Raw genomic sequence first — 25,424 nt, 5'->3', positions numbered from 1 at the left:
AGGGGAGGCGGCTGAGCCTCCCAGTGCCCCCGAGCGCGGGACGCGGGCGGCGGGCGGCACTCACCGAGCGGCCGCGGCTCCTTCTCCCGGTCCGGGCGGCTCCCGCTGAGCGCTCGCCTCCTCGGGGACGAGGGAGGAGGAGCGGGTGAGGGCAGGAGGTGGAGAAGGGCGGGGAGGAGAGCGCGGCTTGAGCCCTCCCGGCTCCCGTCGCCGCGCTCCCTCCCTCGGCCGGCACCGCCCCATCGCAGCCCAGCGGCGCGGCGAGCGGAGGGGAGCGCAGGGCAGCGGCGCGGCGAGCTGCCGGGGGAGCGGCGATGTGAGTGCCGGGGGTCGGGAGGGAGCGGGCACAGCCCCCCGCCCTGCGAGCCGGGCTCGGGCAGGGCTGGTGGCGTGTGGTGCGGGGGCCGGGCCGGGGCTCCGCAGGCCGTGGGGAGCTCGGGGCTAGGGAGGCTGCGACCGTGCCCCGGCTGTGGCCGGCGACCCCCGGCCCGCTGAGCGAGGTGTTTCACTGTCGCTCCTGTCCCTTTGCTCCCGTCCGGCCTGCCGCTCGATCCAGGTTGTTTGCTTTTGCTGCGCTGCCTTGCTCTTATCGCCCCAGCACAGGCCGGGCAGCTTCGCCTCCCGCCGGTGGGACACTCGGCGTCCCTCAGAGCCAGGCATGGGCACTCGGCGTCCCTCAGAGCCAGGCATGGACACTCGGCGTCCCTCAGAGCCAGGCATGGACACTCGGCGTCCCTCAGAGCCAGGCATGGACACTCGGCGTCCCTCACAGCGGGCCGGGAAGCTGCGAGGAGTGGGGGCCGTGGCTCCTCGCCCTGCACCCCCTCTCTCTGTACCCTTTCTCTCCCTCCCTGTCCCCTGCACTCCCTCCTGCCCCTCTCTCCGTCCCCCCTGGCCTCCCTCCCTCCCTATCCCAGGTCCCCCCACCCTTTGCCGCCTTTCGTTCTGGGCAAAGCGTGAGGAAGAAAATTGTCTGTGCCTTGGTTTTACCTGGGCAGCCTTACCTACTTGAAGCCTTTAATTAGAAAATTTGTGTTAATACCTGACCACAGATATTAACAGGTATTATTTTGGGGACAGGGATGTGTAAAAATCCAAGCTGCTGTCTTTATTAGGTGACAGGGGCATATAGAATGGTGTTTCTATCTGCTTGTTTCTGTTGCTTTTCAAAATATCCTAACTTCCCTGCTGAAAAAAAATAATCTTGACGTGATCAAAAACTTCTCTAGAGGTCTGTCTATGGGGCAGTACTTGATGGTGAGCTGTGTGAGCCTGCCTTGCAGACTGATGCTAGGTACAGCAGCGTTCTTAATTTTAGTTGTTGCTAAAATTATACCTGAACAGATTCCTGACCCAATTTATGTTGCTGGTTTTTTCCTCTCTTCTAATTCTTATCACATTCTTCCTGACATAGCCCATATCCTTCTTCTGCATCTACAGCAGCAGACCTCTGCTCTCAGGAGATATCCCTGACTTCAGATATTTAACTTTTGAAAGCTGGCTCAGACAGTTCATTTTAGGTTCCCTGTATAAGGATGAAACATACACCTAAGGAGTTCAACATGCTTCTCAAGTGTCTCTTTCAGATGCAAAGTGTGCTGGTTTTGAGATGACAGTTTCCATCTATTGACAGGGAGAAGTGAGACAGCTCTACCTCACTAGACAACTGAAGTTAGAGGCGATGACCCAGAGAACTGCAGCTCCATACATGCAGAGGGCTGCCTTCCCTGATATCTTTGTGCATTCTTGTATGTTAAAAGCGTTTGTGGCATTGGAAGTGGTTGAGTCACCATCCCTGGAGGTAGCTAAAAGACACATAGATGTGTCACTTAGGGACATGGTTGAGTGATGGATTTTGCAGTGCTAAGAGGGCTAAGAGTTGGACTCAATGACCTTAAAGATATTTTCCAACCTTAATGATTCTGTGATTCTGTAAGTTACAATTTTGAAAAGAGGTTTGGCAAAGCAAATTCATGTGAATACAGGTCAGGCTGAGCAGCCCCTGCAGACTCTATTTTCCATTGGATATTGTAATTTGTATGTAGTTCACAGGGGGCTAATATAATGATAAAAAGAAGCAGACATGTGGTTTGTGAATTACTATTTACCAAGGGCTTGCAAAAATATATTTGACTTGAGGGCCAGAAGAGCAAAGCCCTTCAGAAAACTGCCATGTCTCATGTGGATGAAACTCTCATCTGGCTCTACTCTGTAGGAGCCCACATATAAACATATATTGTTTGGTCTGTTGGAAAGCCAACAAGCTGGGGTTAGGCAGGACAGTCACACAGAGTCGGGTAGCCTTTTCCTTACCTTATTTTTAAATGCCTTAAAAACCCCCAAACGTTAAGGGTATTTAATTAAGAGTTTTTAGGGTACAGTTAGTAAACTATGAATGAACAGGGTTGCTGTGAATTATTGGGGAGTGTGAGTCAGTAGGGGCCATGACACTGGGACCTACTTCACAGTTCCAGAAAACATTTTTGGTCTTCTTCTCTGCCAATCTTAGTATTGCAATTTTAGATCTCACCAGTACTGGGATATTTGAATTAAAATTAGCTATTCTGGAACAGCTTCCCATGTGAAGGAGGGTCTGTTGTGAAATACATGGAATTCTTTTTTTTTTTTCTTTTGTTTTTTTCTACTTCTTTCTGTTACAGAAGTGTTACTTTTGTTCAGAAGTACGCAGTTTTTCAAAGTGTTCAGAAATAATAACAGATTCTGTCCTTTTGACTGGCTGTTACAGAACAGCTGCAATATCTACCCTGAATTAATTTGCCTGTGTACTCAAGAACTTGAATCTTACTCACACGTGACAATGCTCATAGCAGCCCTTTAGTGCTCAAATTTGCAGAAAGCTCTAAGATGTTAGATTCTTGTAAAGTGTTTGGGGGTTTTAGATACTCAAACCAAAGTCTGCTGAGACCATGTATTCTGTTTTTTACCCCTGAGGCCTTCTGATTTGGACAGATCACATTTTTTACCCCTGATACAACCCCCCTGCATCCCTGCCAGATTTCAAGTCAGATGTTTTAGAAAAGAGCTATTCAAAGCAAATGCTTCCAGATTTTGTTTGTATAATAAAATTCTTTTTCATTGTGTTCAGAACCACCTAAATCAGTTGTTTCTCTTTCCCTCTTGATTTCAGTACATGGTAGGAACAAAATCCTCTGGCCCAATCTCCACATAAAGTTTGGCAAAGCTGTCTCAGCCCAAGATAGCTACTTTATGAGGGTTTGTAATCTTCCCTGTGTAAGGAAAGCTGTTTGCACCACCTGTTGAAACATTACTGGTACAGTGACTTGTGAGGAGAAGCAGCCTGCAGGTTGAGAGTTCAGAGCCCTGGACTGTAATACGTGAGGCAGGTTATTTCTGAACCTGTCCTTTTGGCATACTCCCAAACACTGCACTGGGATGTGTAACCTGGTCACTGCAGCACGGGCTGTGTCATTCTCCTGGCTCAAGAAATGCATTGTGCAGAGTATAAGTACCTGAGTTTCAGTGCTTTCTCTCTGAGTTTCATCATTTTCATATCTTTTGGAATGGCAAATAACAGGCATTGTAAATGCAGAGTTGCTACTTGTTCTTTCTTGTCTTCTTGTTCACTCTGATGTTTTAAATTAGTTTCAGAAATCTGAAAATATTTTTAACGTTGATCAGTTTCCAGTCTGCTGTTTGCAGCCAAGAGTTTGTCATCTCATGAGTTCCAAAAAACTAGCTTCATGTTCATTTCCTCCTTTTCCTTCCTTTTCCTTTAGCCCCCTAAAATGTTGTACATTCTTCTTCTGAGTGGTATAACCAGTAGAAGTTGAAAGAAGATCACTATTCTTGGGGAGACACAAATTGGTTGTGAGTTAGTGTGGGATTTCCATCTGGTTGGGTCTACAGCAGTTTGCCCAGAGGTTTCCCAGTGCCCATCTATTGGTGCTGCCCTGTTCCCTGGCAGCAGGCTGCCAAATCAACTTGCTCAGCCAGCTCGGGAAAGTCGGGCTCCAAAGAGAACCAGAACCTTGTGCCGAGTTAGAGCTTCACAGTAAAACTGGCACCTCTCTCTGGGCCTGTGTCACCAAGTCCCTTTTGGGAGCCACACCTGGCAAAATGTGAGCAGTGCTAAACCTGAACCACGCAGACGTGATGTACTCTAGACTGTCTCCTTGTTTTGCTAAAAGGGAGAAAGGGAGTTGTACTGGTGCTGGCCAGCTGGCCAGCTTTCTAGTCCTTAGGAGGCTGGCCCAGCTGTGGACATGAGAACAAGAATCAACCTTAACTTCTGTCAGAAGACAAGGAGTCTTAAAAGCTGTACTATTTTGACTGCAATGACTTTATAAAATAGCTGTTTCCCCTTATTTGTACACAATTATTCAAGAAAAAAAAACCTTTGTACTACTTTACTCTCAAGCCTGTATTTGTCAGATTGATGAAACAATCACAGACTTAAAAAATTGTCATGGATGTGAATTGTGACTGGAGTGCATGAAGAACTTGTAGCACTTCAATAAAGTGGGGTTTCACTTCAGTTGCTGCTCCTTTCCAAATATTCCTCTTTGGTTTGCTCTCATTGCAGCACCGCTGCAACTTTGCAGGTTCTGCTGTTGTTACAGTGGCAGGTGTTATTTGATGGACATTTCAGCTGAGCTTGCTCTTTTTTTGCAGTGGTGTGAACTCAAGTAGAAAAATTTTAAGAGAATTATTTGGTATATAAGATTTATGCTTATAAGCCACAGAATTGAGATCATAAGTTACACAATTGATTTCATTAATCATGAAGTGCAGGATTTAAGGTTCTTAGGGTAGCTGTGCACACTACCATTTACATTTATTTTATTTGCAACAGTAGAGAGAGGTTTTTATGAAAACCAATAGGAGATGAAACTAAAAGACTTTTATCAAGATGTGGATTTGTACTGAAGTCACAGGTGTGCCCTCAGGTTCTCCAGAGTGATTACTCTATGTATTGCTGCAGTGGTTTGCAACAGATGTGGTGGCCAGCAGCATTTAGGATAGAAATGGGTGTAAAATAGAGCTGTGAAAATACGGCTTGTCAAAATCTCAGGTCTTGACTTGTGGTGGGTGCAGCTGTGCAGTCTTAATTTTAGCACTCACATTTGATTCTGTTGAAGAGAAAGAGCCTCCTGTCATAGGTTAAACTTGGAAGAAGGCAGAGGTTCTTGCACATCCAAAACATGCAGTGAGACTTTTTTTAGTTTATGTTTTCTGTCAAAATTGGTCCATTGCTGTAGGAAGTTTAACCCTGCATTTAGCTGGAAATTCATTGTAGATGATGTCAAAGGGTTTAGAGACAATTTATAGCTCAAGCAGGAAAAGAGATCTTGAGGTATTTCTTAGCTTTGAATTTTTCCCTCCCACTCAGCTGGTTTACCAGCCAGAGCATTAGATTTCTTGGGCTTTGCCCCAGTATGTTTGGGTGTAAGTCTCAAAAAACCCCTTTTAATTAAATGTGTGATAAGTAATCACACAGTTCTAAAGTACATCATTTAGGGATGAGCGGATTTCTGTTTAAATCGGGGAAAGCCCAGCTGCTTCTTTCTAGATTTCCAGGAAATTGCTTGAAAAGCTGTGCATTGCTAACCATGCTGTTGCTTATAGGTTGATATATTTTTGCAGAGTACATCCTTTGTACTTAGACTTGCTTAGACTTTAAAATAATCATAGCCTCTTGGCAATTGCATTTTTGTGTGAAACACTGGTGGGGAAAATGCATTTTAATACCTGCTTCAATTGTAGGAGTTGAGTTGGTCAGGTCTATTTCTGTAATTAAAGAACTGCTCACACGTATCATAAGGGTTGAGGGTGCTATTGTTGTGCATGGAAGAAGTTTTGGTTTTATTGAATATCAGGAAGTACTGTCCTTGAATTTTGTACAGTGGTCTTCAGACAAAAGGCCAAGATTCAAATTTTCTGATGTTATCAGTGTAATTGTATTTTTTTATTTTGTCCCTCATTCTTTGTCATTTTAACTTAAAAATATAGAAGTCTGTTGTTCAAATGTGTTTTGGTGAATCAAAGCATTGTGTCTGTTGCTGCAAGCCAATGAGAAATAGAATTGCTTATACATAAGTCTCATCTGGCATTAGAAAGCAGTTTTTGGTGAACAAACAGCCATTGGAGGTTGTTGGTTTTATTGTTAAGTACATTGATATACTAACTTTTCAGTTCTGAAGAATCTTCCTCAAGTTTCCTCGCTTATCTAATTACATGGGTCAGAAATTCCTACTTTTTTACACTGAAACATCCAAACAATTTACTGCTGTGTCTGTGACCCCACAGGTCAGAATCTGAACTGGGATTCACTCCCCACAGTAGCTCAGCGTTGTCCAGAACTGCACCTTTGTGTTGCTGAGTTCACTGTGTACAGTATCCAGCATTTTTATGAAAAACAGTGCAAGTTGCACTTTTCTGACAGTTCCATGTTTAAATGGGGTACCTAGAGCTGCTTGTTTATCTCTGGCTTGCTTTGTCTTGTATTTCTGGTTCTTACAGCACCACCTCAGTTGTAAAAATTCCGCAGTTTTTGGAGGTCAAATGGTCAAAGTCCCAATACTGAACTGTGCTTTATGAGACACAGTTGTTAATACAGCTACTCAGCTACTCTTGGTAGACTTGGTTTAAAAAAAGACAACCAAACTCTTAGTATTTAATCACCCAATGAAGACTAAATTTAGTTTCTGAAGATATATATAAATATATATGAAAACCTGTGGCTTTGGTTATTGTTTCAGATTATACATCTTTTTTTTTCTTTCCCCAGGGCCGATTACTGGAAATCTCAGCCTAAAAAATTCTGCGATTACTGCAAGTGCTGGATAGCAGACAACAGACCTGTATGATGGTCTACCATACTATGTCCATTATTTGAAACATTAGGAATTTGAATTACAGGCTTTAAACATCACTTTTTGATACTACTCTCTTGATGCATGCAATTTGTTCTATAATAATGCCTTTGTAGTACGTGTAGTGCTTAAAATATATTGCATGAGAAGCAGATACCCACATACAAGATGGTGTCTGCTGCTCTCCTTGGCAGTACAGATAGGGACTAAATATCTGACCCTGCTTATTCTTCGAGTTCTGTAACTTAACATTTGGTCTGTCTTGAAACTCTCTTTGCCTGTCCTTCGCTTTCGTGTGCAAGCAGAAAGTAAAACCTGGCGTCTGTACTGTTTGTATGTGGTAGGCACAGTACAGCCAGTGCTCTGAGCTTCTAAAGCAGGTTTCTTTCATTTCACACAGCCCACAGAAGCATTACTGGGTTACAGAAAGGTGTTTCAGACTTGCAGATGCCTTTTGCAGACTACTAGACACATTGGTGTCTTCCTTAGCAGTAGATTTTGCAGTCCTGACTGGATGCCAGGGGTATTCCTAGAGCTGAGCTTCCTCTGGCTTACAGTAAGATACCTAATTAGCTCGCATGAACTGCAGGTATCGGCAAGACTAAGTGAAGAGAAATACATGTCAAGGGAGGGATTTGAGCAATTTGTAAAGTCTGTCTCTAAACGAGATGAGTCATCCTGGGATGTGCATCCTCTGCACATCAGTTTGTGCAAAGGTCAGGCTTAGGCATCTAACACCCAAATGCACAGATGTTTTTATGTGAGAACCACATGAGGACTACCAGTGTTGTAGCTGAGCTTCTGAGCTCCAGCTCCTACTGGTGTCAGTCTTTCTGGCAGCTTTTTGCCTTGCAGCCTGTTCTGTTATCCTTAGTTATCCAACTCACCCACTTTGCCTTTTATTCCTTTTCTCTCTCTTTCAGATTTTTGAACCTGCAGATTAGTTTAAATTCATGAGATAGTTCCAAAGTGAAGCATAATGTAATTAAGGGCAGTAATACTTGGAACTCTAAATAACCCATGTGGTTTTTAAAAGTTTGCATGAGAATAGGGGCAAAAAAATTCCTGATGATAGAATCCTGAAGGACAGCGTGAAGAGGGAACCCAGATTCCCTGTTATTTGTCTCTAACATGTGTGTTGAGCAGTATTATTTGAAAAAAAAAAAGAATCTTATTCTAATACTATGAGATTACTCATAGTAATCTCATAGTATCTATGAGATTACTCATAGAATCTAATACTATGAGATTTTATAATTTCTCTGTTGAATGTTTCTCAGTGTTCCTTTATTCCTATAGCCATTTTAGAGCTGTAGTGTTTGCTGTAAGTCTTCTCAGAACAGGTTACATTTAGGCTTGTTCAACTAAAATGAGTCCAACTAAATTTTAAGTAACTAAAATTAACTGTTTTAAAATTGTATAATACATATTACTTTTCTTGGTTTTTTTCTTACTTTGAAGAGCATTGATTTTCATGAAAGAGGAAAAAATCATAAAGAAAATGTGGCAAAGAGAATTAGTGAGGTAACTCAAATATCTTAATTGCACAAATGCTTATTTTTGCTCTTTTTCGTTATCAGATTGGTTTAATTTATTCTCTTGGGGTTTTTTTTTGTTTTGTTTTAGATTAAGAAGAAAAGCTTGGAAAAGGCAAAAGAAGAAGAAAACATGTCAAAAGAATTTGCAGCAATGGAGGAGGCTGCAATGAAAGCATATCAAGAGGACATGAAAAGGCTTGGAATTAAGCCAGGTAGTTCATATAGCTGCCAGAAGATTAAAGACAGAATTGAAAGAATATTGAATAGGAAAGTTTTGTCTTAAATTAGGTTTAGGAGCGAGAGAGAAGGCCTCCAGGACTGTTGCTCATTTTAAAAAAATTGAGTCTGCAAATTGCCAGTAGTAGAAGTTGCAGTACAGAGTATTTATAGCTATGGTATCCCCTGATTCATGGAACAATCAAATTTGGAGTAGAAAAATTAAACAATGTGTTAACAGAAAATTAGACTGTAGTTGGTGCTTTGAATCAGCAGTGCAGCTTCCTTTGATTAATTTTATGTTTCACTTTTGCCAGTTGGAGGCAAAAGTTGTCATGAGTAGGAGAGGCTGGGTTCCCACTGGTGTGAAACAGTGGAGATGAGAATCTCCTAGTCAGCTTGCAGCCCAACAAGTACCTTTGTTCTGGACATTGAAGACAAAATTGTCCTTTAAAAACAAGTTTGTAGTTTCAGGCCCTTATGGCAGCTGTCTTTTTCATAACTCTTTTATTTTCTCTTTTTTTGTTCAATTAGAGTTAATTGGTCCTTATGATTTTTCTCTTTCTAACTCATAATTTTAAATTTGGACATTGTTATTGTTATGATGCTATAGTAGTGGTAAAAAGCATGATTCTTTTAATATAGTCTTTTAAGTGCACCTGCTAGGAGTGATTTTCATTCATTAATGATTTTCACTCATTAGTGAGAATACTCATAAGAACAAAGTTTCCTATTTTCTGTTGTGCAAGAGTGACTAATATTTAAGTTCAGGATAGTACTCTTTTTTTCAAGGATATTTTTATTCTCCAAGATGATGTAGGTTCCAGTTCAACACAGAGTAAAACACAGAGTAACACAGTGGAAACTAAAGCAAAGAAAGAAAAGAAAGAGAAGAAGGAAAAGAAAGAAAAGAAAAAAAAGACACCTCAGGATGCCTCAAAAATTGAAACAAAGGAGTGGGTGCAAGGATTATCTCCCGAAGGCTATACGTACTACTACAACACAAAAACTGGAGGTAAAAGCTATTGAGGAGCATGTGCAGATATTATTACCAAATCTAAGTGAGAAAAGACTATCTGCATTTTTTTTTTTTACTTCTCTGCTCTTTCAGTAGTATGCTATTAATTAAAACGTGAACATGTAGATGGAGTTTTGGTATACAGCATTTGAGACTTGGGTATCCAGAATTTCAGACTGGTTTTACTGTTGATTAATAATGGAAGAATACAGTAATTCCAGTTTCTGGAAATGTTTAGCCTGCCAGGGGTTAAGTACACAAAGATAGCAGTGTTCTTCCTGAAGAAGCTTTGTGATCAGGGATGTAAAATAAACTCATTGTGTCTTTCCACATTCACAGGATTTATCTAACTGACTTCTCTTGAGGAGCTTCATGTTGTGATTTACTTTAGAATATAAAAGCAACCTTCTTTTATGCTTAATGAGAATATTACAAAATGTTTCTTAAAAATTTAAGGATTAACATTAGTATTTACTATAGTCTTTCATAATTTCATAATTTTTTTTAAACTAAAAATCCCATATCTTTGTATCAGGCATAGTAATAGAGTCTGGAGGATTGTTAGCTCCAGTAAAGCCAGCTGTAATTATGATACTTTGGTTTATTGTTCCTACCATAGTTAGGTCAAGGATTATTCATATTCCAGCATGGTGTATATATATTTATATAATTTGTTTATATGTGTGCACGCTGCGGTGTCATATCCTTTAGATCTGTTTTTAGTAAAGATTATGAAATATAAATGAAATTGAATGATGTGAAATGGGTGAAATATGCTTTTGTTTTTTAAGAATCACAGTGGGAGAAACCGAAAGGATTCCAAGGCAACTCTCAAAACTCACAAACGGTAATCAAATTATTAATAGTTTTTTGACCTTGTAAACACTTAAATAATCTAAGCAATTTGCAAGTCATCTGATTGAGGAAGATGAATTTTTTGCCCTTTAAAGTTAGGAAAATATAATTTGAATATGTAAAATCATTTATGATAAACTGCAGTTTTTCTATAGAAATTCTATTTGGCTAATTTCTCTGTCAAGGGAAGAGAAGTAATTAGTGATGGTTGGGTTCCTGCAGAATATATTTATTTTATGCTTCAACCCATAAAATGGAAAGCTTTTGAGAAATTCTGAATAAATTCTGTTAAACCTTTTTTGAATGAAATGTAATTATAAAAACTAAACATTACACAGTTGGAATAGTTAAGCTTCCTTTAGCTAAGGCAACAATGAGACTGCATTGTAGCAGTTTAAAAAAAAAGAATGCCCATTTTTTTGTGTTTGTTTTATGATACAGTTACATAATAAATTGTGTTTTACTGGGGTTCTTACAGTTATGGAATCTATATGCAAGCGATTATTCAGCAAAATTAGTCATTTAGTACATTACTTAATTTTCCTTATTTGAGGCACAGAAAAACTTGTAGAATAGTCCAAAGGCAGAAAAAATTTTTAGTATGATTAATGGGTTTTCCCATGATACTTACCACTCCAGGATTTTTGTGCTGCACAGCATTAAAAATGGGATTTTTCCAACACTCCTGTGATGTCACGTTTCCCAGTTTTCAAGATTGGTGTCATATATACACTTTAATTTGATGTCAATTTCGTTGGGTTTGCCAATGTTGGATTTTACTGTAGAGTTCAAAAGAACCTGGTGTTTTCAGAGTGCTTGATATTCTGTAGCTCTGTATCATTACATTGCATGCTACTCTGGCTTTCTGATTCCTTTGTCTGTGGTTTTGCACAACTTGTTAATCAGCACTTTATCTTTCCAGTCAATGCATAGCATTGAAATATGTAAAGTCAGTCTTACTGTAGCCTTCCACTGAAGATGTGGTCCTAAAACTAATCTTGTATGGTCCTTGGTACATATTTACCCTGACAGTGACCTAGTTCAGGCAGTGAAGGCATCAGAGTTGAGGTTAGTGCTTTGGAGACTTATTCCCTTGCTATCAGCATTCTGAATAATCAGAAAAAATGCCAATGTGGGCAGAGCAGATTGGGGGTGAGAAGGCACTCCCTTCTTGGCATCAATTTGAAGTTAGCTCATCCTAGCCATATCAGAAGCACACACCTTCAGCCCCCAGTATCTCTAACACCACACAGCTGTATTTCTGTATTTTGCCATTCCTCCCTCACCCTGCTCGGTGACTTCGTCCTGTCCTGAGTTATTTTCGCTATCGCTAAAAACAAGCATTTGATTGCTCCCTTATTTAGTCTGAGCTAAGGATATTGGGAACATTCCAGATCTCTAGCAAGGACTAGGACTCACTGCCCAGAAATTAAAGGGCATACTTGCAGTACATTGTGCCAGGAGCCCTCCTGGCTTTACAGCATGTTAGGTTTTGCTCAGACTTGGCAAGAGGTGGGGAGGACATGAAGGGGCATGTTGAAGGCTGCCTATAACCAGTTAGACTGACAGTGTGCTTCTCAGCATTCAGGTCACACTCAGTGTGCCTAGTGTCAGTATTGGCTGAAAACCTCCAACCAACAGGTCTACAAATGCTCTGGATATAATTCATAAAAAACAGAGATGGGTTATATGTTTTTGGCCTCTTTATCCTTAAAATAAACTTTTCTTTTGCTTCTTTTGTCAAAACACACTTAAACTTCTGAGGGCAAAACCTTGAGAAAGCCTGATTCTGAAGGCTTTTGTGCCTTTGCCTGCTCTGAAACTATCAGTACAATATTTTGTGTTTACAGAGTGGGTGCAAGAGCTTTAGCTTCTGACTGTATTGTGCTTTTATTAAAAAAACCCCAAAGTTTTAACGAGAATATTAAGCAAATGTATAGGTATACAAAAACCTGTCTGTGTATCTCTGTATACATCTATGCATTTATTAATACCAGAATAATACATGGTGAAGTTTCCCAACACAGAGCTGGCAGTATTGGTACTTAAGGAGCAGGGAGGTAGTTGTGTGCATAAGAAGGGATGAAAACTGTTTTCTTAAGGAAGATGTTAGGATATTTGTAATGACTGATTATATAGCTGTAACTGATTCTGAAAAAAAATTACATACTCACAAAGATATACCAGCAATTTCGGTCACATTTCATGTTTATTTATTAACCAGTAGGGGAAAAAAGTGCATTGTTGAAATTGGTCCTTTACTAAAGAAGTAAAATTGTTTGCATTCAAAGTTTGATTCTATAATTATTTGTTGTAATTTTCTGGTTTGGAATAAATTTTTATTTGTTTGTGTATATTTAATTTGTGATACAATTTATTGGTACTAGTTTTCTGTAGCCCTCACAAAGACCTAAGTCCCAGATAATTTTTTCAGCAGTCTCCACTAGAGAGAATGACACAAATAGGAAATTACAGCCTCAGGGATAGATACTTTGAGAAAACCCAAACATGTAAAATAATGGCCCATATAAAAACTTAAACAGTATGGTAACAGTTATTATGCAGCCTCATACTAATTATCCACTGTTTGAGAAATAATTGTGTAGGTGCATTTGCAGTATTTTAGGTTATGGAATTCCATCTCATTGGAGTCAGAGGGAATACTTTCTAACAACATTAGGGATTCAAGCTTTAAACCAGTAAGGTGGTCACAGACAAAAGTACTCAAGGGTTGAATAGACTCATAAATGATGCATTGGCTGATCCTGAACATTTTTTTCATGAGCTCCTGTATCTTTTTCCTAGGGAGCAGAGTGGGTGGAAGGTGTCACTGAAGATGGTCATACCTATTACTATAACACACAAACTGGAGGTAAGTACTTTCTTCTTAAACTCTGCGTCGGTAGAGAGGGCTTTCAGAAAAACCTCTTTTTTTTGTTTTGCAAATAGCTGAATTTTTTACTAAGTTCTGTATTTTTTAAGCTGCTGTCTTAGTTGGAATAAAATAGTTGCTTAAGTCAGCACTAGCTTTCTGGCTGCCTTGTCAGTGTGCATATGTTTTTGCTTCAGAGGTTTTTTTGGACATTCAACTCATAATTCTAAATTAGGCATTCATCTTTACTACATATATATTGGAATTACAATTTGGAAACCAGAAGAAGGCAAGATTTTGTGTTGATGAGCATGTAGAACTGACTAAGAATCCCCTCCAAACTTTTCCTCTTGCTGACGTAGCATTGATAAGAAAGTCCAGAATCTTACCTCCTACTTCTTTTCCACTTTCTTCTCCCTACATGGGGAACTTTGTGGAAACTCCCTCAGAATAGCATCTGTTTTCTAAATCTATTTGAATCATTTTAAGGTCAATGATGCCTCTCTGGAGAGCAAGTGATTTTTTTGCTGGCTATGAGTTTTCCTTCTGCAGTTGGGTATGAAGTGGCATTACTAATGATGCCAAGAATAGGGGGGAAAAAAAACAACCAAAAAAACCCAACCAGTAAAACTAATCCAAAACCTTTCAGTTTTTCATTGGGCCACTCCCCTGCCCAAAAGATTTGCAATTTCTTTTGAAAGGGAAAGGAGATGTTGGTTATTTTTAAACCTTGCCTTTCAAGTTCAGATACATTTTTGCCTATGTTTGCTGTTCTTTTAAGTACTTCATGGACATATGACACTTCTGAAGAATATGTTTCTAGTCATCACATTTGGCAGAATTTTGGCTTTTGAGATTTCAAATTGATCCCTCACTTTTATATAGCTGTAAGTGTGTGTCTTGGGAGTGCTTGAAAATGACTTCTCTGTTCTGTTAACAGTAATCCCATCCTCTAACGACAAGACAAATTTTTTACTGATATAAATACTTACAAGTGTCTCGTGTCAGTCACATAACTTAGGGGACTGATGGCTCCAGGCTTGGTGCTACCAGTCTGGGAGGCTGCACCTACTGCACTCTTTATGTGGCACCTGGGAAAGTGGACTTGCTCAGTTACTGATCTGAAGCCAGGTGACAGCAGTACCCTTAAGAGACTCTGCTGTTCACTGCCAGTTTCTTACATCTTTATTTCTTCAAGATACATCTAGGCACCTACATGTTGTATTGTTTGCAGTTAGGAAAAAAAGTAGGGGTTTTTTACATCTGAAAGCTTATGTAAAATTATAGACTGAAAGTTGGGGTACTTTTGCTGTATTCTTACTAAAACCAGTTTTAAGACCATTGAGTCAACTTTTATTTGAGTATTTCTTCTCAGTGTATATACTGCAATACTACTTTTAAATTGAAAATGAGGCTATATGTGTATGTGCATATCGTGTATGTACTTCCGTGTCTTTTCAGATTGGTGTTTGTATTTCCTTGTTTGCTTGAGAGCTCTTTTAATTAGAGACCTAACATTACTAAGAAAAGTAGCACTAGAAAAGGGTTTAGCTGCCTGGAGACCTGAAGCTTGCAGTTATCATTCTTTACTTTATCCTGTCCTTGTAATCAATGAACAGCTCAAATCAAATAGGCACATCTACAGGGCAGTTAATTTATTTTTCTCTCCTGTGTAAGGATGAGAGGGACCACAGTCTTGTGGGTCACAGTTCGCTGTGTGTGATGTTTTTTGTAAGAGCTAATTAAAACAAGTTTTATCAACAGTGAACTCAGCTGTCCTGACTGTGTCTCTGCTGGGAAGAAATGTTATCTTTCTGATTATGGTTATTAAAACAAATGTACCAAACAAAGGCAAAAGCTTTTTGCTAAATTATTTGCTGTATTTTTGCATAAGGCAGCACTGCTTCTGAAAGGTTATGTTGTCAAAGCAATAAGAGATCAAAACAAGAAGCATAAAATAATGTGGTTGTTCAAATGTCTTGGACAGTATCCACATGGGAGAAACCGGCTGGTTTTGTTTCATCTTCAAATGAGAAGGGTCAGAGTGACAAGCCTGCAGAAACAGCATCTGAATCAGACTCAGAAGACAGTGAGAATGAAGAAGAGAATTCAGAAACAAACTTCAAGGTAAGTTTTCCTCAGATTTATTTTGCATAGAAAATTATAACTGAATCTTTGATGATTTGTGGTAGGCTGTACTTACTGAAATGAGATTGAAATGTGTGACCAAAAGTAAAATTTTGCACTGCTTAATTAAATGAATCTTTATTTAATTATTTGGCTCATTAGTGGCACTGTTCCAGAATAGAAAGCATGATCTTTTCTTCAACACACCAGAAGTACCTTGAGTTCTACAAGACATGTGATGTTCTCTGAGAAAGGTCACTGTCATCTCTCTGAAATAATCCACAAAATGGTTTGGATTTCAGTGTGAGGATGACTTCAACCTTTCATTGGTAAATGTGACTGCCAATAGACCTTCAGGAAATACTTTGGACTGAAAATGACATGGTTGTATTTTCCTTATTAAATTGAGAAAAAACATAGCACATAGTACAAAATCTGTATCAATTACATATTTAAAACATACATTGAAACTTGAGATAAAACATGTGATAATGTCTCTGGTTGAGTTAGATGGTTTCCCTGAAGCTGGTAATTCAGAACAGACACAGGCAATTTAAATACAAAACAGGTAGTCATTGTAAAACACGTACTTTTGTGCCTCATTACAAACTGCTACCAGGTATTAGCAATAAGTGTGTGCATCTGCATGTAGAGGAAGTTGTATTTGACATTTTTCATCTTTATTTTAAGATATGCTAAGCTTTGTTTTCCAGTGAGTTTGTAAGTTTGCTAACTTCAGCCTTGGTAGATGGGATTTTCCTGCTTTAATTTCTTGTGACATTAAAGATATATTTTTCATCTATAAAACTCAAGAAGAAAAGTTTGTAAATCTACATACTACATATTGCAATATGAATTTATTGCTTCAAGTTACTTTTGGTTGAAAAGCATGAATAGTAGATAATAATAGTAGCAAATAAAAGATGTAAAATAAAGCTACATTATGTTTTTATTTAGGCTTTTTTGCTTAAGATGGGTTTTTTCCTCTTTAGAGGAAAGGAGATAATGGTGAGGAATCAGAGGAAGGGAAAAAATCTCCCAAAGCTAAAAAGTTAAGCCCTTATGGGAAATGGCGAGAAGTTAAGTCAGAAGAAACCACGGATAAAGAGAAGAGTACATCAGCTTCCCAAGAAACCTCTAGTGATGGATCTAACATGACCAACCCTTATGGAAAATGGAAAGCACTTAAAGAAGTAGGGGAAGAACAAGAAGAAAAAGCAGGGTGAGTATCTTTTTACCATCCTTACTTTCATAATGTTGTTTGCAAGAACTGAGGGTTTTTCCTCTGAATTCTGGCAGAATTAGCACAACTGTGACTGGAAATATTGCCCAAATACAATTCTTTTCACAATGATTATTTTAAGTAATAGTTCTCCTTTGCAGACAGAGGTGGTGTTTTGGGTTTTGTGTACAAGTTCACCATGAGTACAAAGTAAATTGAAGTGATTTAAGAATCATAGTCATGCACTATTTTTTCAGAGGCTGAGTATCAAATATTTAAATGTTGTTACTCTGAGCTTATGTTCCTTACATCATCTCCTTCAACAAACTGATTCAGCTGCCCCAGGAGTTCCTATGATCTCTCTTTCTCTCTCTCTCCCCCATGTCAGACCAATGAACTGCAGATGTTTTCATGAAGTACATCTGATCAGAAGGGTTGTTTTGTTTGTCTGCATAATGCCTGTGGTGGATCTTTTGTTTCTTCCTTGTGAAGTATGCTTTTTATTGTCAGCTTCTTCTTGTGGGTTCCTCAAGGAGTCTGGCAAAAATAGGTTTTGGAGAGTGAAAAGAGTCTTTCCCCTTATGCCTTCTCCATTCTTCAATGTTATTGAGCAGGTAGAGCTCCAACAGTGTTCATACTAAATTAAGCACTGAACATGATAATGTTCACATAACACCTCCTGATAGCACCAGCTAAACCACTCCTTGACTCCTGAGCTGAAGAATTCTTTTAAGTTTTTGGAAAGCACTGTGTAGTAAAAAGTGCTTTCAGCCACTGGACCTGATAGATCAGTCTGTACTTCAACAGACAGGCTTGAGATGAGCACATGTGTCAATGAGACAAATGCAGTTGTTCATTATTTGCTTTAAATTCAGTCTAGGAACAGTGTCAACCACTTCCAGAAAGTTTACACTTTTGGGATACTACAACAATCACATTTTCTTGACTTGCCATCATTCTTGTAGCTCCTGTTTGGGTGCTTGAACCAGGTCCATGTCTTCCTAGAAGCTTGGAACCTCAGACTGGGTGTAGTACACAAGCTGACATCAGGCTAACACTCAGTAGTAGCAGAAGTATTCGTGTGTGGATTGGCCAGTATCTCTGCAGCAGTGTTGTATTGGTGCAATACCTGTGATTTAGATAACTTTCTGCCAGCTCTTTGGTTCTTCTTCTTCGTCTTATGTTTGTGCCACGGGTTATCCTTGTGGAACACAGTGTTTTGCTGCTGACCCCTTAAAATTGATAGGTCATTTTTAGTTGTTGTCTTTGATTTGTTTGGATCATTATTGGCTGTGATCGTGCCCTCCAAAGCCGCCTCTCCCAGCTGTCTGATTTGGTAAGCTGGGTCTCTCTTCTGCCATGCAGTCCCTTCAGAATGGACACTTGAAGCAAACAACTCAATGGTGTTCTGGCAGTGAACCCTGCTACTACTCACTGTCTCCCATCTTTCAATAGTCTCACATTTACAGACATACAGCCCTGTTACCTCTTGCAGGACAGTCAGCACAATGAGTGCTTGGGCCATGCTATAAGTTCTGTACAAAATGAGGTATTCGTTTGCTGCTTTTTATGGCAGCCTACGCAGAAGAAACAAAGGACATGGGTGTTTTTTCTTGATGCCTGTCATGTTGATAACTACAAGACTGCATCTAGCTCAAAGCTGTTTTGTCAAATAAAAATAGCTGTTGCTGACTGCAGTACACCATGTTGCTTTCTGCATGTAGATTAACCCTTTTATATTTTCCTCTCTTCTTCCAGTGAAAAAGTGGACCTGGAGCTTCCAAGTACCGAGAGTGACAATGTAGCAGCCCCAGTGCTAGAGGATCCAGAAGAGGAAACAGTCATATTTAAAGAGAAGACAGTCACCTCCCTCGGAGACCTGACAGAAGGGGTGCCCATGTTTAAGAAGAGGAAATTTGAAAATGGAAAATCTAGAAACTTAAGACAAAGACTAAGTGATCAGTAATACTTAACAAATCATTTTAGATTCTGTTTAAGCTAGAGTGAATCAAAAGTATAATATTTTCAACAGGCTTTTATAAAGAAAGTGTTGGATAGAAATTAAGGATTTATAGGTAATAAAGCATACGTGAGTTTAATATTTTTTTATTTTATTTTGATGTGATTGGTTTTGGAATGGAAGTTTGTGTGAAATTACTTATGCAATATTGTACATACATGTATTCTTTATTGTAACCATGCCCTCCAAGTTCTATTTGCTCTGTGTATGCTGTTTTAAATACATTTCATAAGGGTTTTTTACTCCTTTTCTAAGTATGTGAGAATGCAGTAATCCTTAATCTGACAAAAATGAAGCAGACCTTCTATTTTCATAGAGGAACTGGATCAACAGAATATACTAGAGAGTAAAATCATCCCCCAAGATTGTTTATGTGGTGTAGTTTCTCCACTAACAAGTAAAATATTGTGCTTACTAACCTTTGTCTGATCGCTTGCAAAAGAGTGGGTGGTGAGACTGCCAGCATTTCAAACTGATCATTTAGAAGCTGTTTTTAGAAGAGTTAGTCACATCAGTGCCACCCATTCCAAATGATGTTCTGAAAAATTATTTGTGTCTGCGCATGGTAAATGTATTAAACCTCTGCAGGAGATTTAACTCTGATCAATCCTAACTTGTAGTCACAGCACCAGAGCCACCCCTGTTGGAGTAGACTTTTCTGTGATATCTTCCTGTCTCCTGCTTTGTTGTCTACTTGAATTTTTCCTTCCTTTTACTTATCAAGTTTTCTTTTTTAGTCTTGCTTTCTTTTTGTCTATTTCCTAGCAAAAAGCCACTTGCCTGATATTTTAATGAAAAAATACTTTAGAGACTTGGCCCTGCTACAGCATACAGGACCATTTTTGAGGTGGTTGTGTTTTTTCTGTTGGTAAGAAGTGTGTGTTTTATGGTTGCAGTGTTGGATAAGCTGAGAGGGCCTAAGTGTGTTGAAGCTTCATCATTCTCGTTACCACAGGGGAGGAAACCAAAAGATCAGCAGAGCTGATGGCTGTAGAGTCCAAGTTGACTTGGACATTTTCTGAAGGATTGTCCCACTTGGTGGGATTGGTCTGCATTAGCATCACCAGGATTCATTGTCTGTGTCAGAATATAGCTGCACTCATTGCTTCTCTAGCCATCAAACAGTGAACCAGAAAGGTCCAAATAATGAATCTGTTAAAAACTATGTCTCTAATCTTAAAGCTCACTGGTGTTTTGTTCAGGAGAGTCTCAGTCAAGAAAAAAAGGAATGCAGCTAAGGCAGTTGTCAAGAGTCCAGCAACATAGAGTTAGTAACTGCTGAGCTTGAATGTCTTTGAGAAAACAACTATTAATCTGTTGGATCAATTGAGAAAGGAGTGCAGGATAGGGAATCTGGTTTATTCTGTATTACAGTGGAAGTTGAAGTTCTTTTTTCTATTCTTAGAAGAGAATTATTGTATTTAATCCCATGTGTTTTCTTGGCTTCCGCAGGGTTGGTGTAATTTGGGTGATGTTTGTTCTGATAAATTGGAAAGTTTACTGTAATATCTGACCTATTATTACTTAGAGATGCAGGACACATGCAGGATGCTTCAAATTCTGAGATGCAGGAATGTATGAAATGTACTCCCAGAAGAGGGTTTCTTAATCAGGTATTTTAGGGTTTGTTCTTACTTGCGCATTACTCTGGGAGCCTGCTCTAACTTGAAGTTTTCTTGTGTTTGTGGCCAATTTACACAAGTCCTGCTAAGTAGCTTTCCTTCATCTTGAATCCATCACATCTTCTCTTTTTGAAATCATAAACAGCATCCCTGTGTGACAGGATCTTCAGTGTCCCACCAGTGCTTCTCTTCACCCATTCCAGCCTGTGTCTGCCTGGACTACACTTGCCTAGATGGATTTCCCTGGGCTAGTTCACCTTGATTAAGGCCATGCATGATATCACCAGTACTTCTTAGCATATTGGAAGTAACTCTTGACACTTCCCTAAACCTCATTTGCTTTTCCCATGACCTCACACACTGTCGGCCATGGGCACTGTCACCAGTGATTTAGCACTATTCTTTCTGCTCCTTTGCTTTTGCCAGCTGCTGACTTACCAGCTGGTCATGCTTTCCTTTCAAGCACAATTCTTTATTTTCTTAGACATTTTTTTGTATTACTGTACTCATCCTCCTTCTGTTACTCCAAAGTATATGCATTTCATTATGATTTCATTATGATTTTGTTTATTAGTGCAGTTTTATCGAATAGTATAGAGTTTTTTGTAGGTTCCACTTTTAATGTCCTCTGAGGAGGATAGCTTTCCTCTTTTAGTGAGGTTCCCCAAATATTAGCATCTTTCCTTTAAAATGCTTTGTCACTTTGAAGTGGTCACAGGCAGCAATTTAAGATACCTGTAACTAAATCTCTTGAGCAGATGTTTAAAAACATCTGAAAATGAGTGCTCAAAACTTCTTTCCTTGTGGAGCTGCTGTTAGTTGTAATATGAGCCAAAGGTCTTTGTATTGTATTAAGTAGAAAAACCAGAACATTAGGAAAAAAGACTGAAAGTTTTCTTTGCTTACAGCTAGTAAAGTTAGTTTAAATACCATATGTGTGGTTTTAGCTGATGTGTTTAAAGCCTGCATTTCACAAAGAAATACAGCACTTTGCTCTCCACTTTGTTCTTAAGTGTAAGTTATAAAAAAGGCCAGTTGAGTTTTGATATATCCTAAACCATTGCTTAATTTTGCACCATGCTGTCATTCAATTTTCTTACTGTGTATCTAAACCAAATATTTTCTGCTCTACACAAAAACATTGTCTTGTGTGAGATTTAAGGCAGACATTGCTTTTCCAGGACATCTGTTTTGCACAGATTTCCCTCCCTTCTGTCCTAGCTCCCTGCAAACTCTTCTGCTTTTGGAATTTGCTATAGGAGCCCTCTAGGTATTGCCACTGTTACACTCCTCATCTGCTAACCCTTCTTTGGGCTGTGCTGGCTTTTGACAAAGGAATGTTCTTTTTACTGTTTCAGCCAAGAGTTGTCTTTTCTGGCTGATCTATTTTCTATCAGACAGTGGTTTTATCTGCTTGCCTGTTTTTATTGCCAGCTCTTTGACTACACCTTTGGTTTTATGTGATGTCATAAGCATTATGAGCAATATGAGGAGAGCCAGAGAGCAGGGGGCAGTCATTGCAATTTCTGATGATGATGATTTCTTCTGTGTGGTTTTGAGCCAGTCAATTCACTGCTCTGTATTTTTCTTTCCTTGCCTCATGTTTTCATCCACCCTGTCTGCTTAGAAAGGCAGCTTCACAGCATAAGACTCGTGTGTGTTTTTACAGCAAGGCCTGCCTGAAGTTGGGGAGGCTTTTAGAAGCAAATATATTGCATATATGGAAAAAAGAAAAATTGTTTTGTTGAGCATTTGCTATGCCAGGAGCTTTGCAGAGACTGCTCAATTTTATCCATGTTACAGAATAATCCTTGTTCTTATTTAGGCTAAAATGCATTTTAATCCTTCACCTGGGGATTTGTAGATTGAAATCCACACTTTCCTAATAGGAAAGTGACCCTCATAGATAAAATTTGACACCCTTATAGATAAAATTTGTGCCTGCAGCGTCCTCCAGTTCCAATATTCAGTTTTAGAAGTGGGAGGGCTGGGGAGATCATGACATGGATCTGAGTTAAATTCACTAACTTGTGCATGGATAAGTATTTCCCCTTTTTCTTTTTTCTTCCCTGAAAGAAATTTTATTTCAGTGCAAATTTGGGCATCTCAGAAAGGGAGTAAAAAACAATTTCATGCTGCTTGGTTTCTTTTATTTGTTTTTTGAGTTGTGTCTCCGCTTTTTTAGTACTTTCCTTATTATTGCTGTCTTCCTTGAATTGTCTTCCTCCAGTATTCCCAGATATGCAAATCTCTATCACCGCTGTGCCGTGTTTCTGTTGTCCTCCTTCACTTCTCCCCTGCTCTGCTGAGATTCCCAGAAATCTTCGTGTTCTCCTGTAGCCGCCGTGTATCTGGGTCCCGGCTCCCAGGAGCGATTCTGCTGCCTGTTTGCACTGTGCCCTGAAGAGCCCTGTCTGCTTTCCAACAACACACAAGCTGTTTCAAGACTGTACATGTGCTCTTTTGATTTCCTTGATAATTCCTTTTCCCATGACAGATTCCATTCCTTGCACAGGGTTTGCAGCCCTTAGATCCTTTTGCTTGTTGGTACAAAAGCTATCTTTGTACCTCCTTCTATCAGCTGTGGCAACCCTTGGGTTCTGTTTTGTCAGCCAGACCTCTTCAGTCTCTCTTCTATCTACCTCTTAAGTGCTCCTACCTTCTACCTGCTAAATTATTTAACTTAGAATTTGTGTTAACTATTTGTGTGATTAGCAGGTTTAGTTTTGTGAAATGTTTCAGGATAGAACTTGAATTAAAGTTTCCGTACAAAGCAAAAAGCGTTGCACATTATGATCTGACAAAAGGCTAAATTTCCCCAAGAGGATTTCCAGAGAACCAAATTTCAGAGATTCCTGGAGAATTTGGGGAATTCCCAAGATTCAAAAGCAGATTTGATTTTACCTGTAAAACCATAAATAGCCTGTTAAAAACCAGCAGACAGTGTTTTACAGACCATGGACTGGAGACAGTGGATTTTAATGGCTTGCTTGGGGTGATTGAAAAGCGTTTGTTTTAGTTTATAACTAAGTCTGCAAAGTTAAACAGCTGGTTTCTCTTCTCAGTTGCAATTACAAAATATTGCAAGCTCTTGAAGTGGAATTTATATGAAAACACTGAATAAAGCTTTCATTTGAACAATCTGTGTTTGTACCGTCGTGTATCTGTTCAGGGAGTTTAGGGCAACCGGGGAGATTTAGGGGTGCAGATTCTGTTAAAAATGGAGTCTGGGGTAAATATAAACTAAAATAGGTCTGTAAATATGGAAATGCTTCTTAAAAATAATATTATTATTTATTATTTTATTTTATTTTGTGGCCACCAACAGAATATCTGAGTGCCTTCCTGTAGAACCTTAAGCAGTAACTGGAAGTTGGTTTATTCTGTGCATCAATTATGAGTAACAAAAACCTCTGGTTTAAATTTTTTATTTAAAAGTTTTTAACTGAGTTCAGGCTAAGATTTGTTGCGGTTACTGTTAGTAACATTCAAAATAAAGCTGAATATATGAGCTTTTTGATGATAACTGACTGTGATTCAGTATTTCATGTATTTGCTGGCCTTAGGAACAATGAGCAGTGCTCTGAGAGTCAGATACACACTCAATGACTCACTGAAAGCAATCGAGGCAAGGCACCCAGGCTGCCCTCCTTTAGCAGAGGGGGAACATCCATCTCTGCACTGCCATGGAAGGGCTGCTGCTTCCAGGCACACACAGCTTTTGTCTGGCTTCCCTGCTGGCTGGATGAGACCTCAGCAGAGAAATGAAAGGGGTCCAGGAACTACAACTCCTATCAATCAGCAGGAGCTGCAGAGCGGTGAAGCTGGTGCCTTGCACGAGCTGTGATGTGAGAGCTGTGGGGAAGCCAGGCAGAGGGTGGAAGCTTGTGTTTGCTGTAGCACTATTTGACAAGGAAGAGTGCAGGAGAAGGCTGTTTCCAGCAGAGGAACATTCTTTTGCTCTATTGTGCTCTTTGTTTCTTCCCAAGAAACTGTTTTCCCTTTTCTTCCCCATGCTTTGTTAGTGTAATTTTCCCTGCTATTGATTTTGCTGCTGGAAGTCCTGACTGCTTGTAGGAACCAAAAAGCCCAAGCTGAAATATTCTATCCTGAAAACACCTCAGAAATAGCAGTGTTATGCTGCACACCCTTTCCTTAAGGCCAAGTGCCAGGCCATGGTCAAACACAATCTCTCAGCTCTTTCATTCCACAGAAAGGCTGGGGTGGAAGAGCTCAGAATAAAATATGGCTTCAAGTATTTTTTAAGTTTGGAGAAAACAAGTTCAAATAATGTGTTTTCAATAAGGAGAAGCAAATATATCCGATTTGAGTAAAGCAGAGCATTGCAGGCAGTGGCCTCCAGTAGAAGTGTTTCCACTCCATGCCGGCTGTCATAGCTGTATTTGTATATGCAATTGAAGGAAAAGCTTAGGACACAGACCCTCCAGGATCTCCTGGGCCAGCCTGGCAGAAGGGGCTCAGCTTCTAAATTTCAATACCTATATTCAGGACATCCAAAATTTAGTAAGAGGGGAGCTGCTGTCTGCTTTCCCTCATCTCATCACTCTGCACAAAACCGTCAACAAGAAAGGGCTACAGAAATTAATCAATCACAAATATCCATAAGGTCCTGCAGAAATATCACCGTCTTTCTTCCAGTAAAATAAATGAGGCTCATATTTTTAAGTGTTTCAATAATTTTTCATAGTAAAGAACTTCATAGACACTAACTAACCCTGGAAGCAGAATCTTAAATTTTTTAGGAAGTATTTAAGAGAAACTTGGAAATGTTTGAGAGATAGAATTAATAAAATTAATTGGTGCATTTAATTGCATAATGATAGTGAGCATGGTAATTCAATAACCATGTCAGCTGGATATTCTTCTATTACAGCTGATCATATTAGTTATTGCCAGTCTGTTGGCACTGCAAGAAGTATATGCTCAGTTGCAGATCTTTCTGGAGGGTTTTTTTTCTGGACTCCTTACCGAAAGAAGTCAAAGTCCAAATGAATCCTGAATTGCACAGCAGTAAGTTTTCTGATTGACTTGCAGAGCTACCAATTAAGCAAAAAACAAA

The 25,424-nt window shown here is 39.4% G+C and overlaps 2 protein-coding genes across 7 annotated transcripts in view; one reads left to right on the top strand and one right to left on the bottom strand.

Annotated features, from left to right (window-relative positions):
* ELF1 (E74 like ETS transcription factor 1) overlaps window positions 1–262 on the bottom strand; it is an 87,725-nt gene extending 87,463 nt beyond the window's left edge. For 2 of the 5 annotated variants that reach the window (XM_059465910.1, XM_059465921.1), the window contains exon 1: window positions 65–261. The gene's annotated coding sequence lies outside the window, so the exon portion shown is untranslated. Of the gene's footprint in view, window positions 1–64 lie in introns of all 5 variants that reach the window. The other 3 variants (XM_059465918.1, XM_059465920.1, XM_059465912.1) reach the window with 3 other exon arrangements.
* WBP4 (WW domain binding protein 4) lies at window positions 78–23,487 on the top strand. 2 transcript variants are annotated; one of them, XM_059465924.1, is made up of 10 exons: window positions 78–316; window positions 6,770–6,842; window positions 8,316–8,378; window positions 8,481–8,604; window positions 9,420–9,623; window positions 10,418–10,473; window positions 13,287–13,353; window positions 15,341–15,480; window positions 16,473–16,702; window positions 18,461–23,487. In XM_059465924.1, coding segments are annotated over exons 1-10 (1,167 nt in total). In that variant the 5' UTR covers window positions 78–314; the 3' UTR covers window positions 18,669–23,487. The 2 variants fall into 2 exon arrangements, with proteins under 2 accessions (XP_059321907.1, XP_059321908.1); XM_059465925.1 differs by lacking the exons at window positions 6,770–6,842; window positions 8,316–8,378 and having other exon boundaries at window positions 102–316.
* The last annotated feature ends 1,937 nt before the right edge of the window (window positions 23,488–25,424 follow it).

The sequence above is a fragment of the Ammospiza nelsoni genome, chromosome 2, assembly GCF_027579445.1.
Source record: "Ammospiza nelsoni isolate bAmmNel1 chromosome 2, bAmmNel1.pri, whole genome shotgun sequence".
NCBI lineage: Eukaryota > Metazoa > Chordata > Aves > Passeriformes > Passerellidae > Ammospiza > Ammospiza nelsoni.
The sequence above is the reverse complement of the archived record's forward strand: the minus strand, read 5'-3'. Positions and strand labels throughout refer to the sequence as shown.

Bases quoted from the DNA above. Each gene is read 5' to 3' on its own strand.
- WBP4 (XM_059465924.1), top strand. The intron at 6,843-8,315 runs GTATGATGGTCT...CTTACTTTGAAG, and splicing joins GGATAGCAGACAACAGACCT to AGCATTGATTTTCATGAAAG. The intron at 10,474-13,286 runs GTAATCAAATTA...TCTTTTTCCTAG, and splicing joins ACTCTCAAAACTCACAAACG to GGAGCAGAGTGGGTGGAAGG.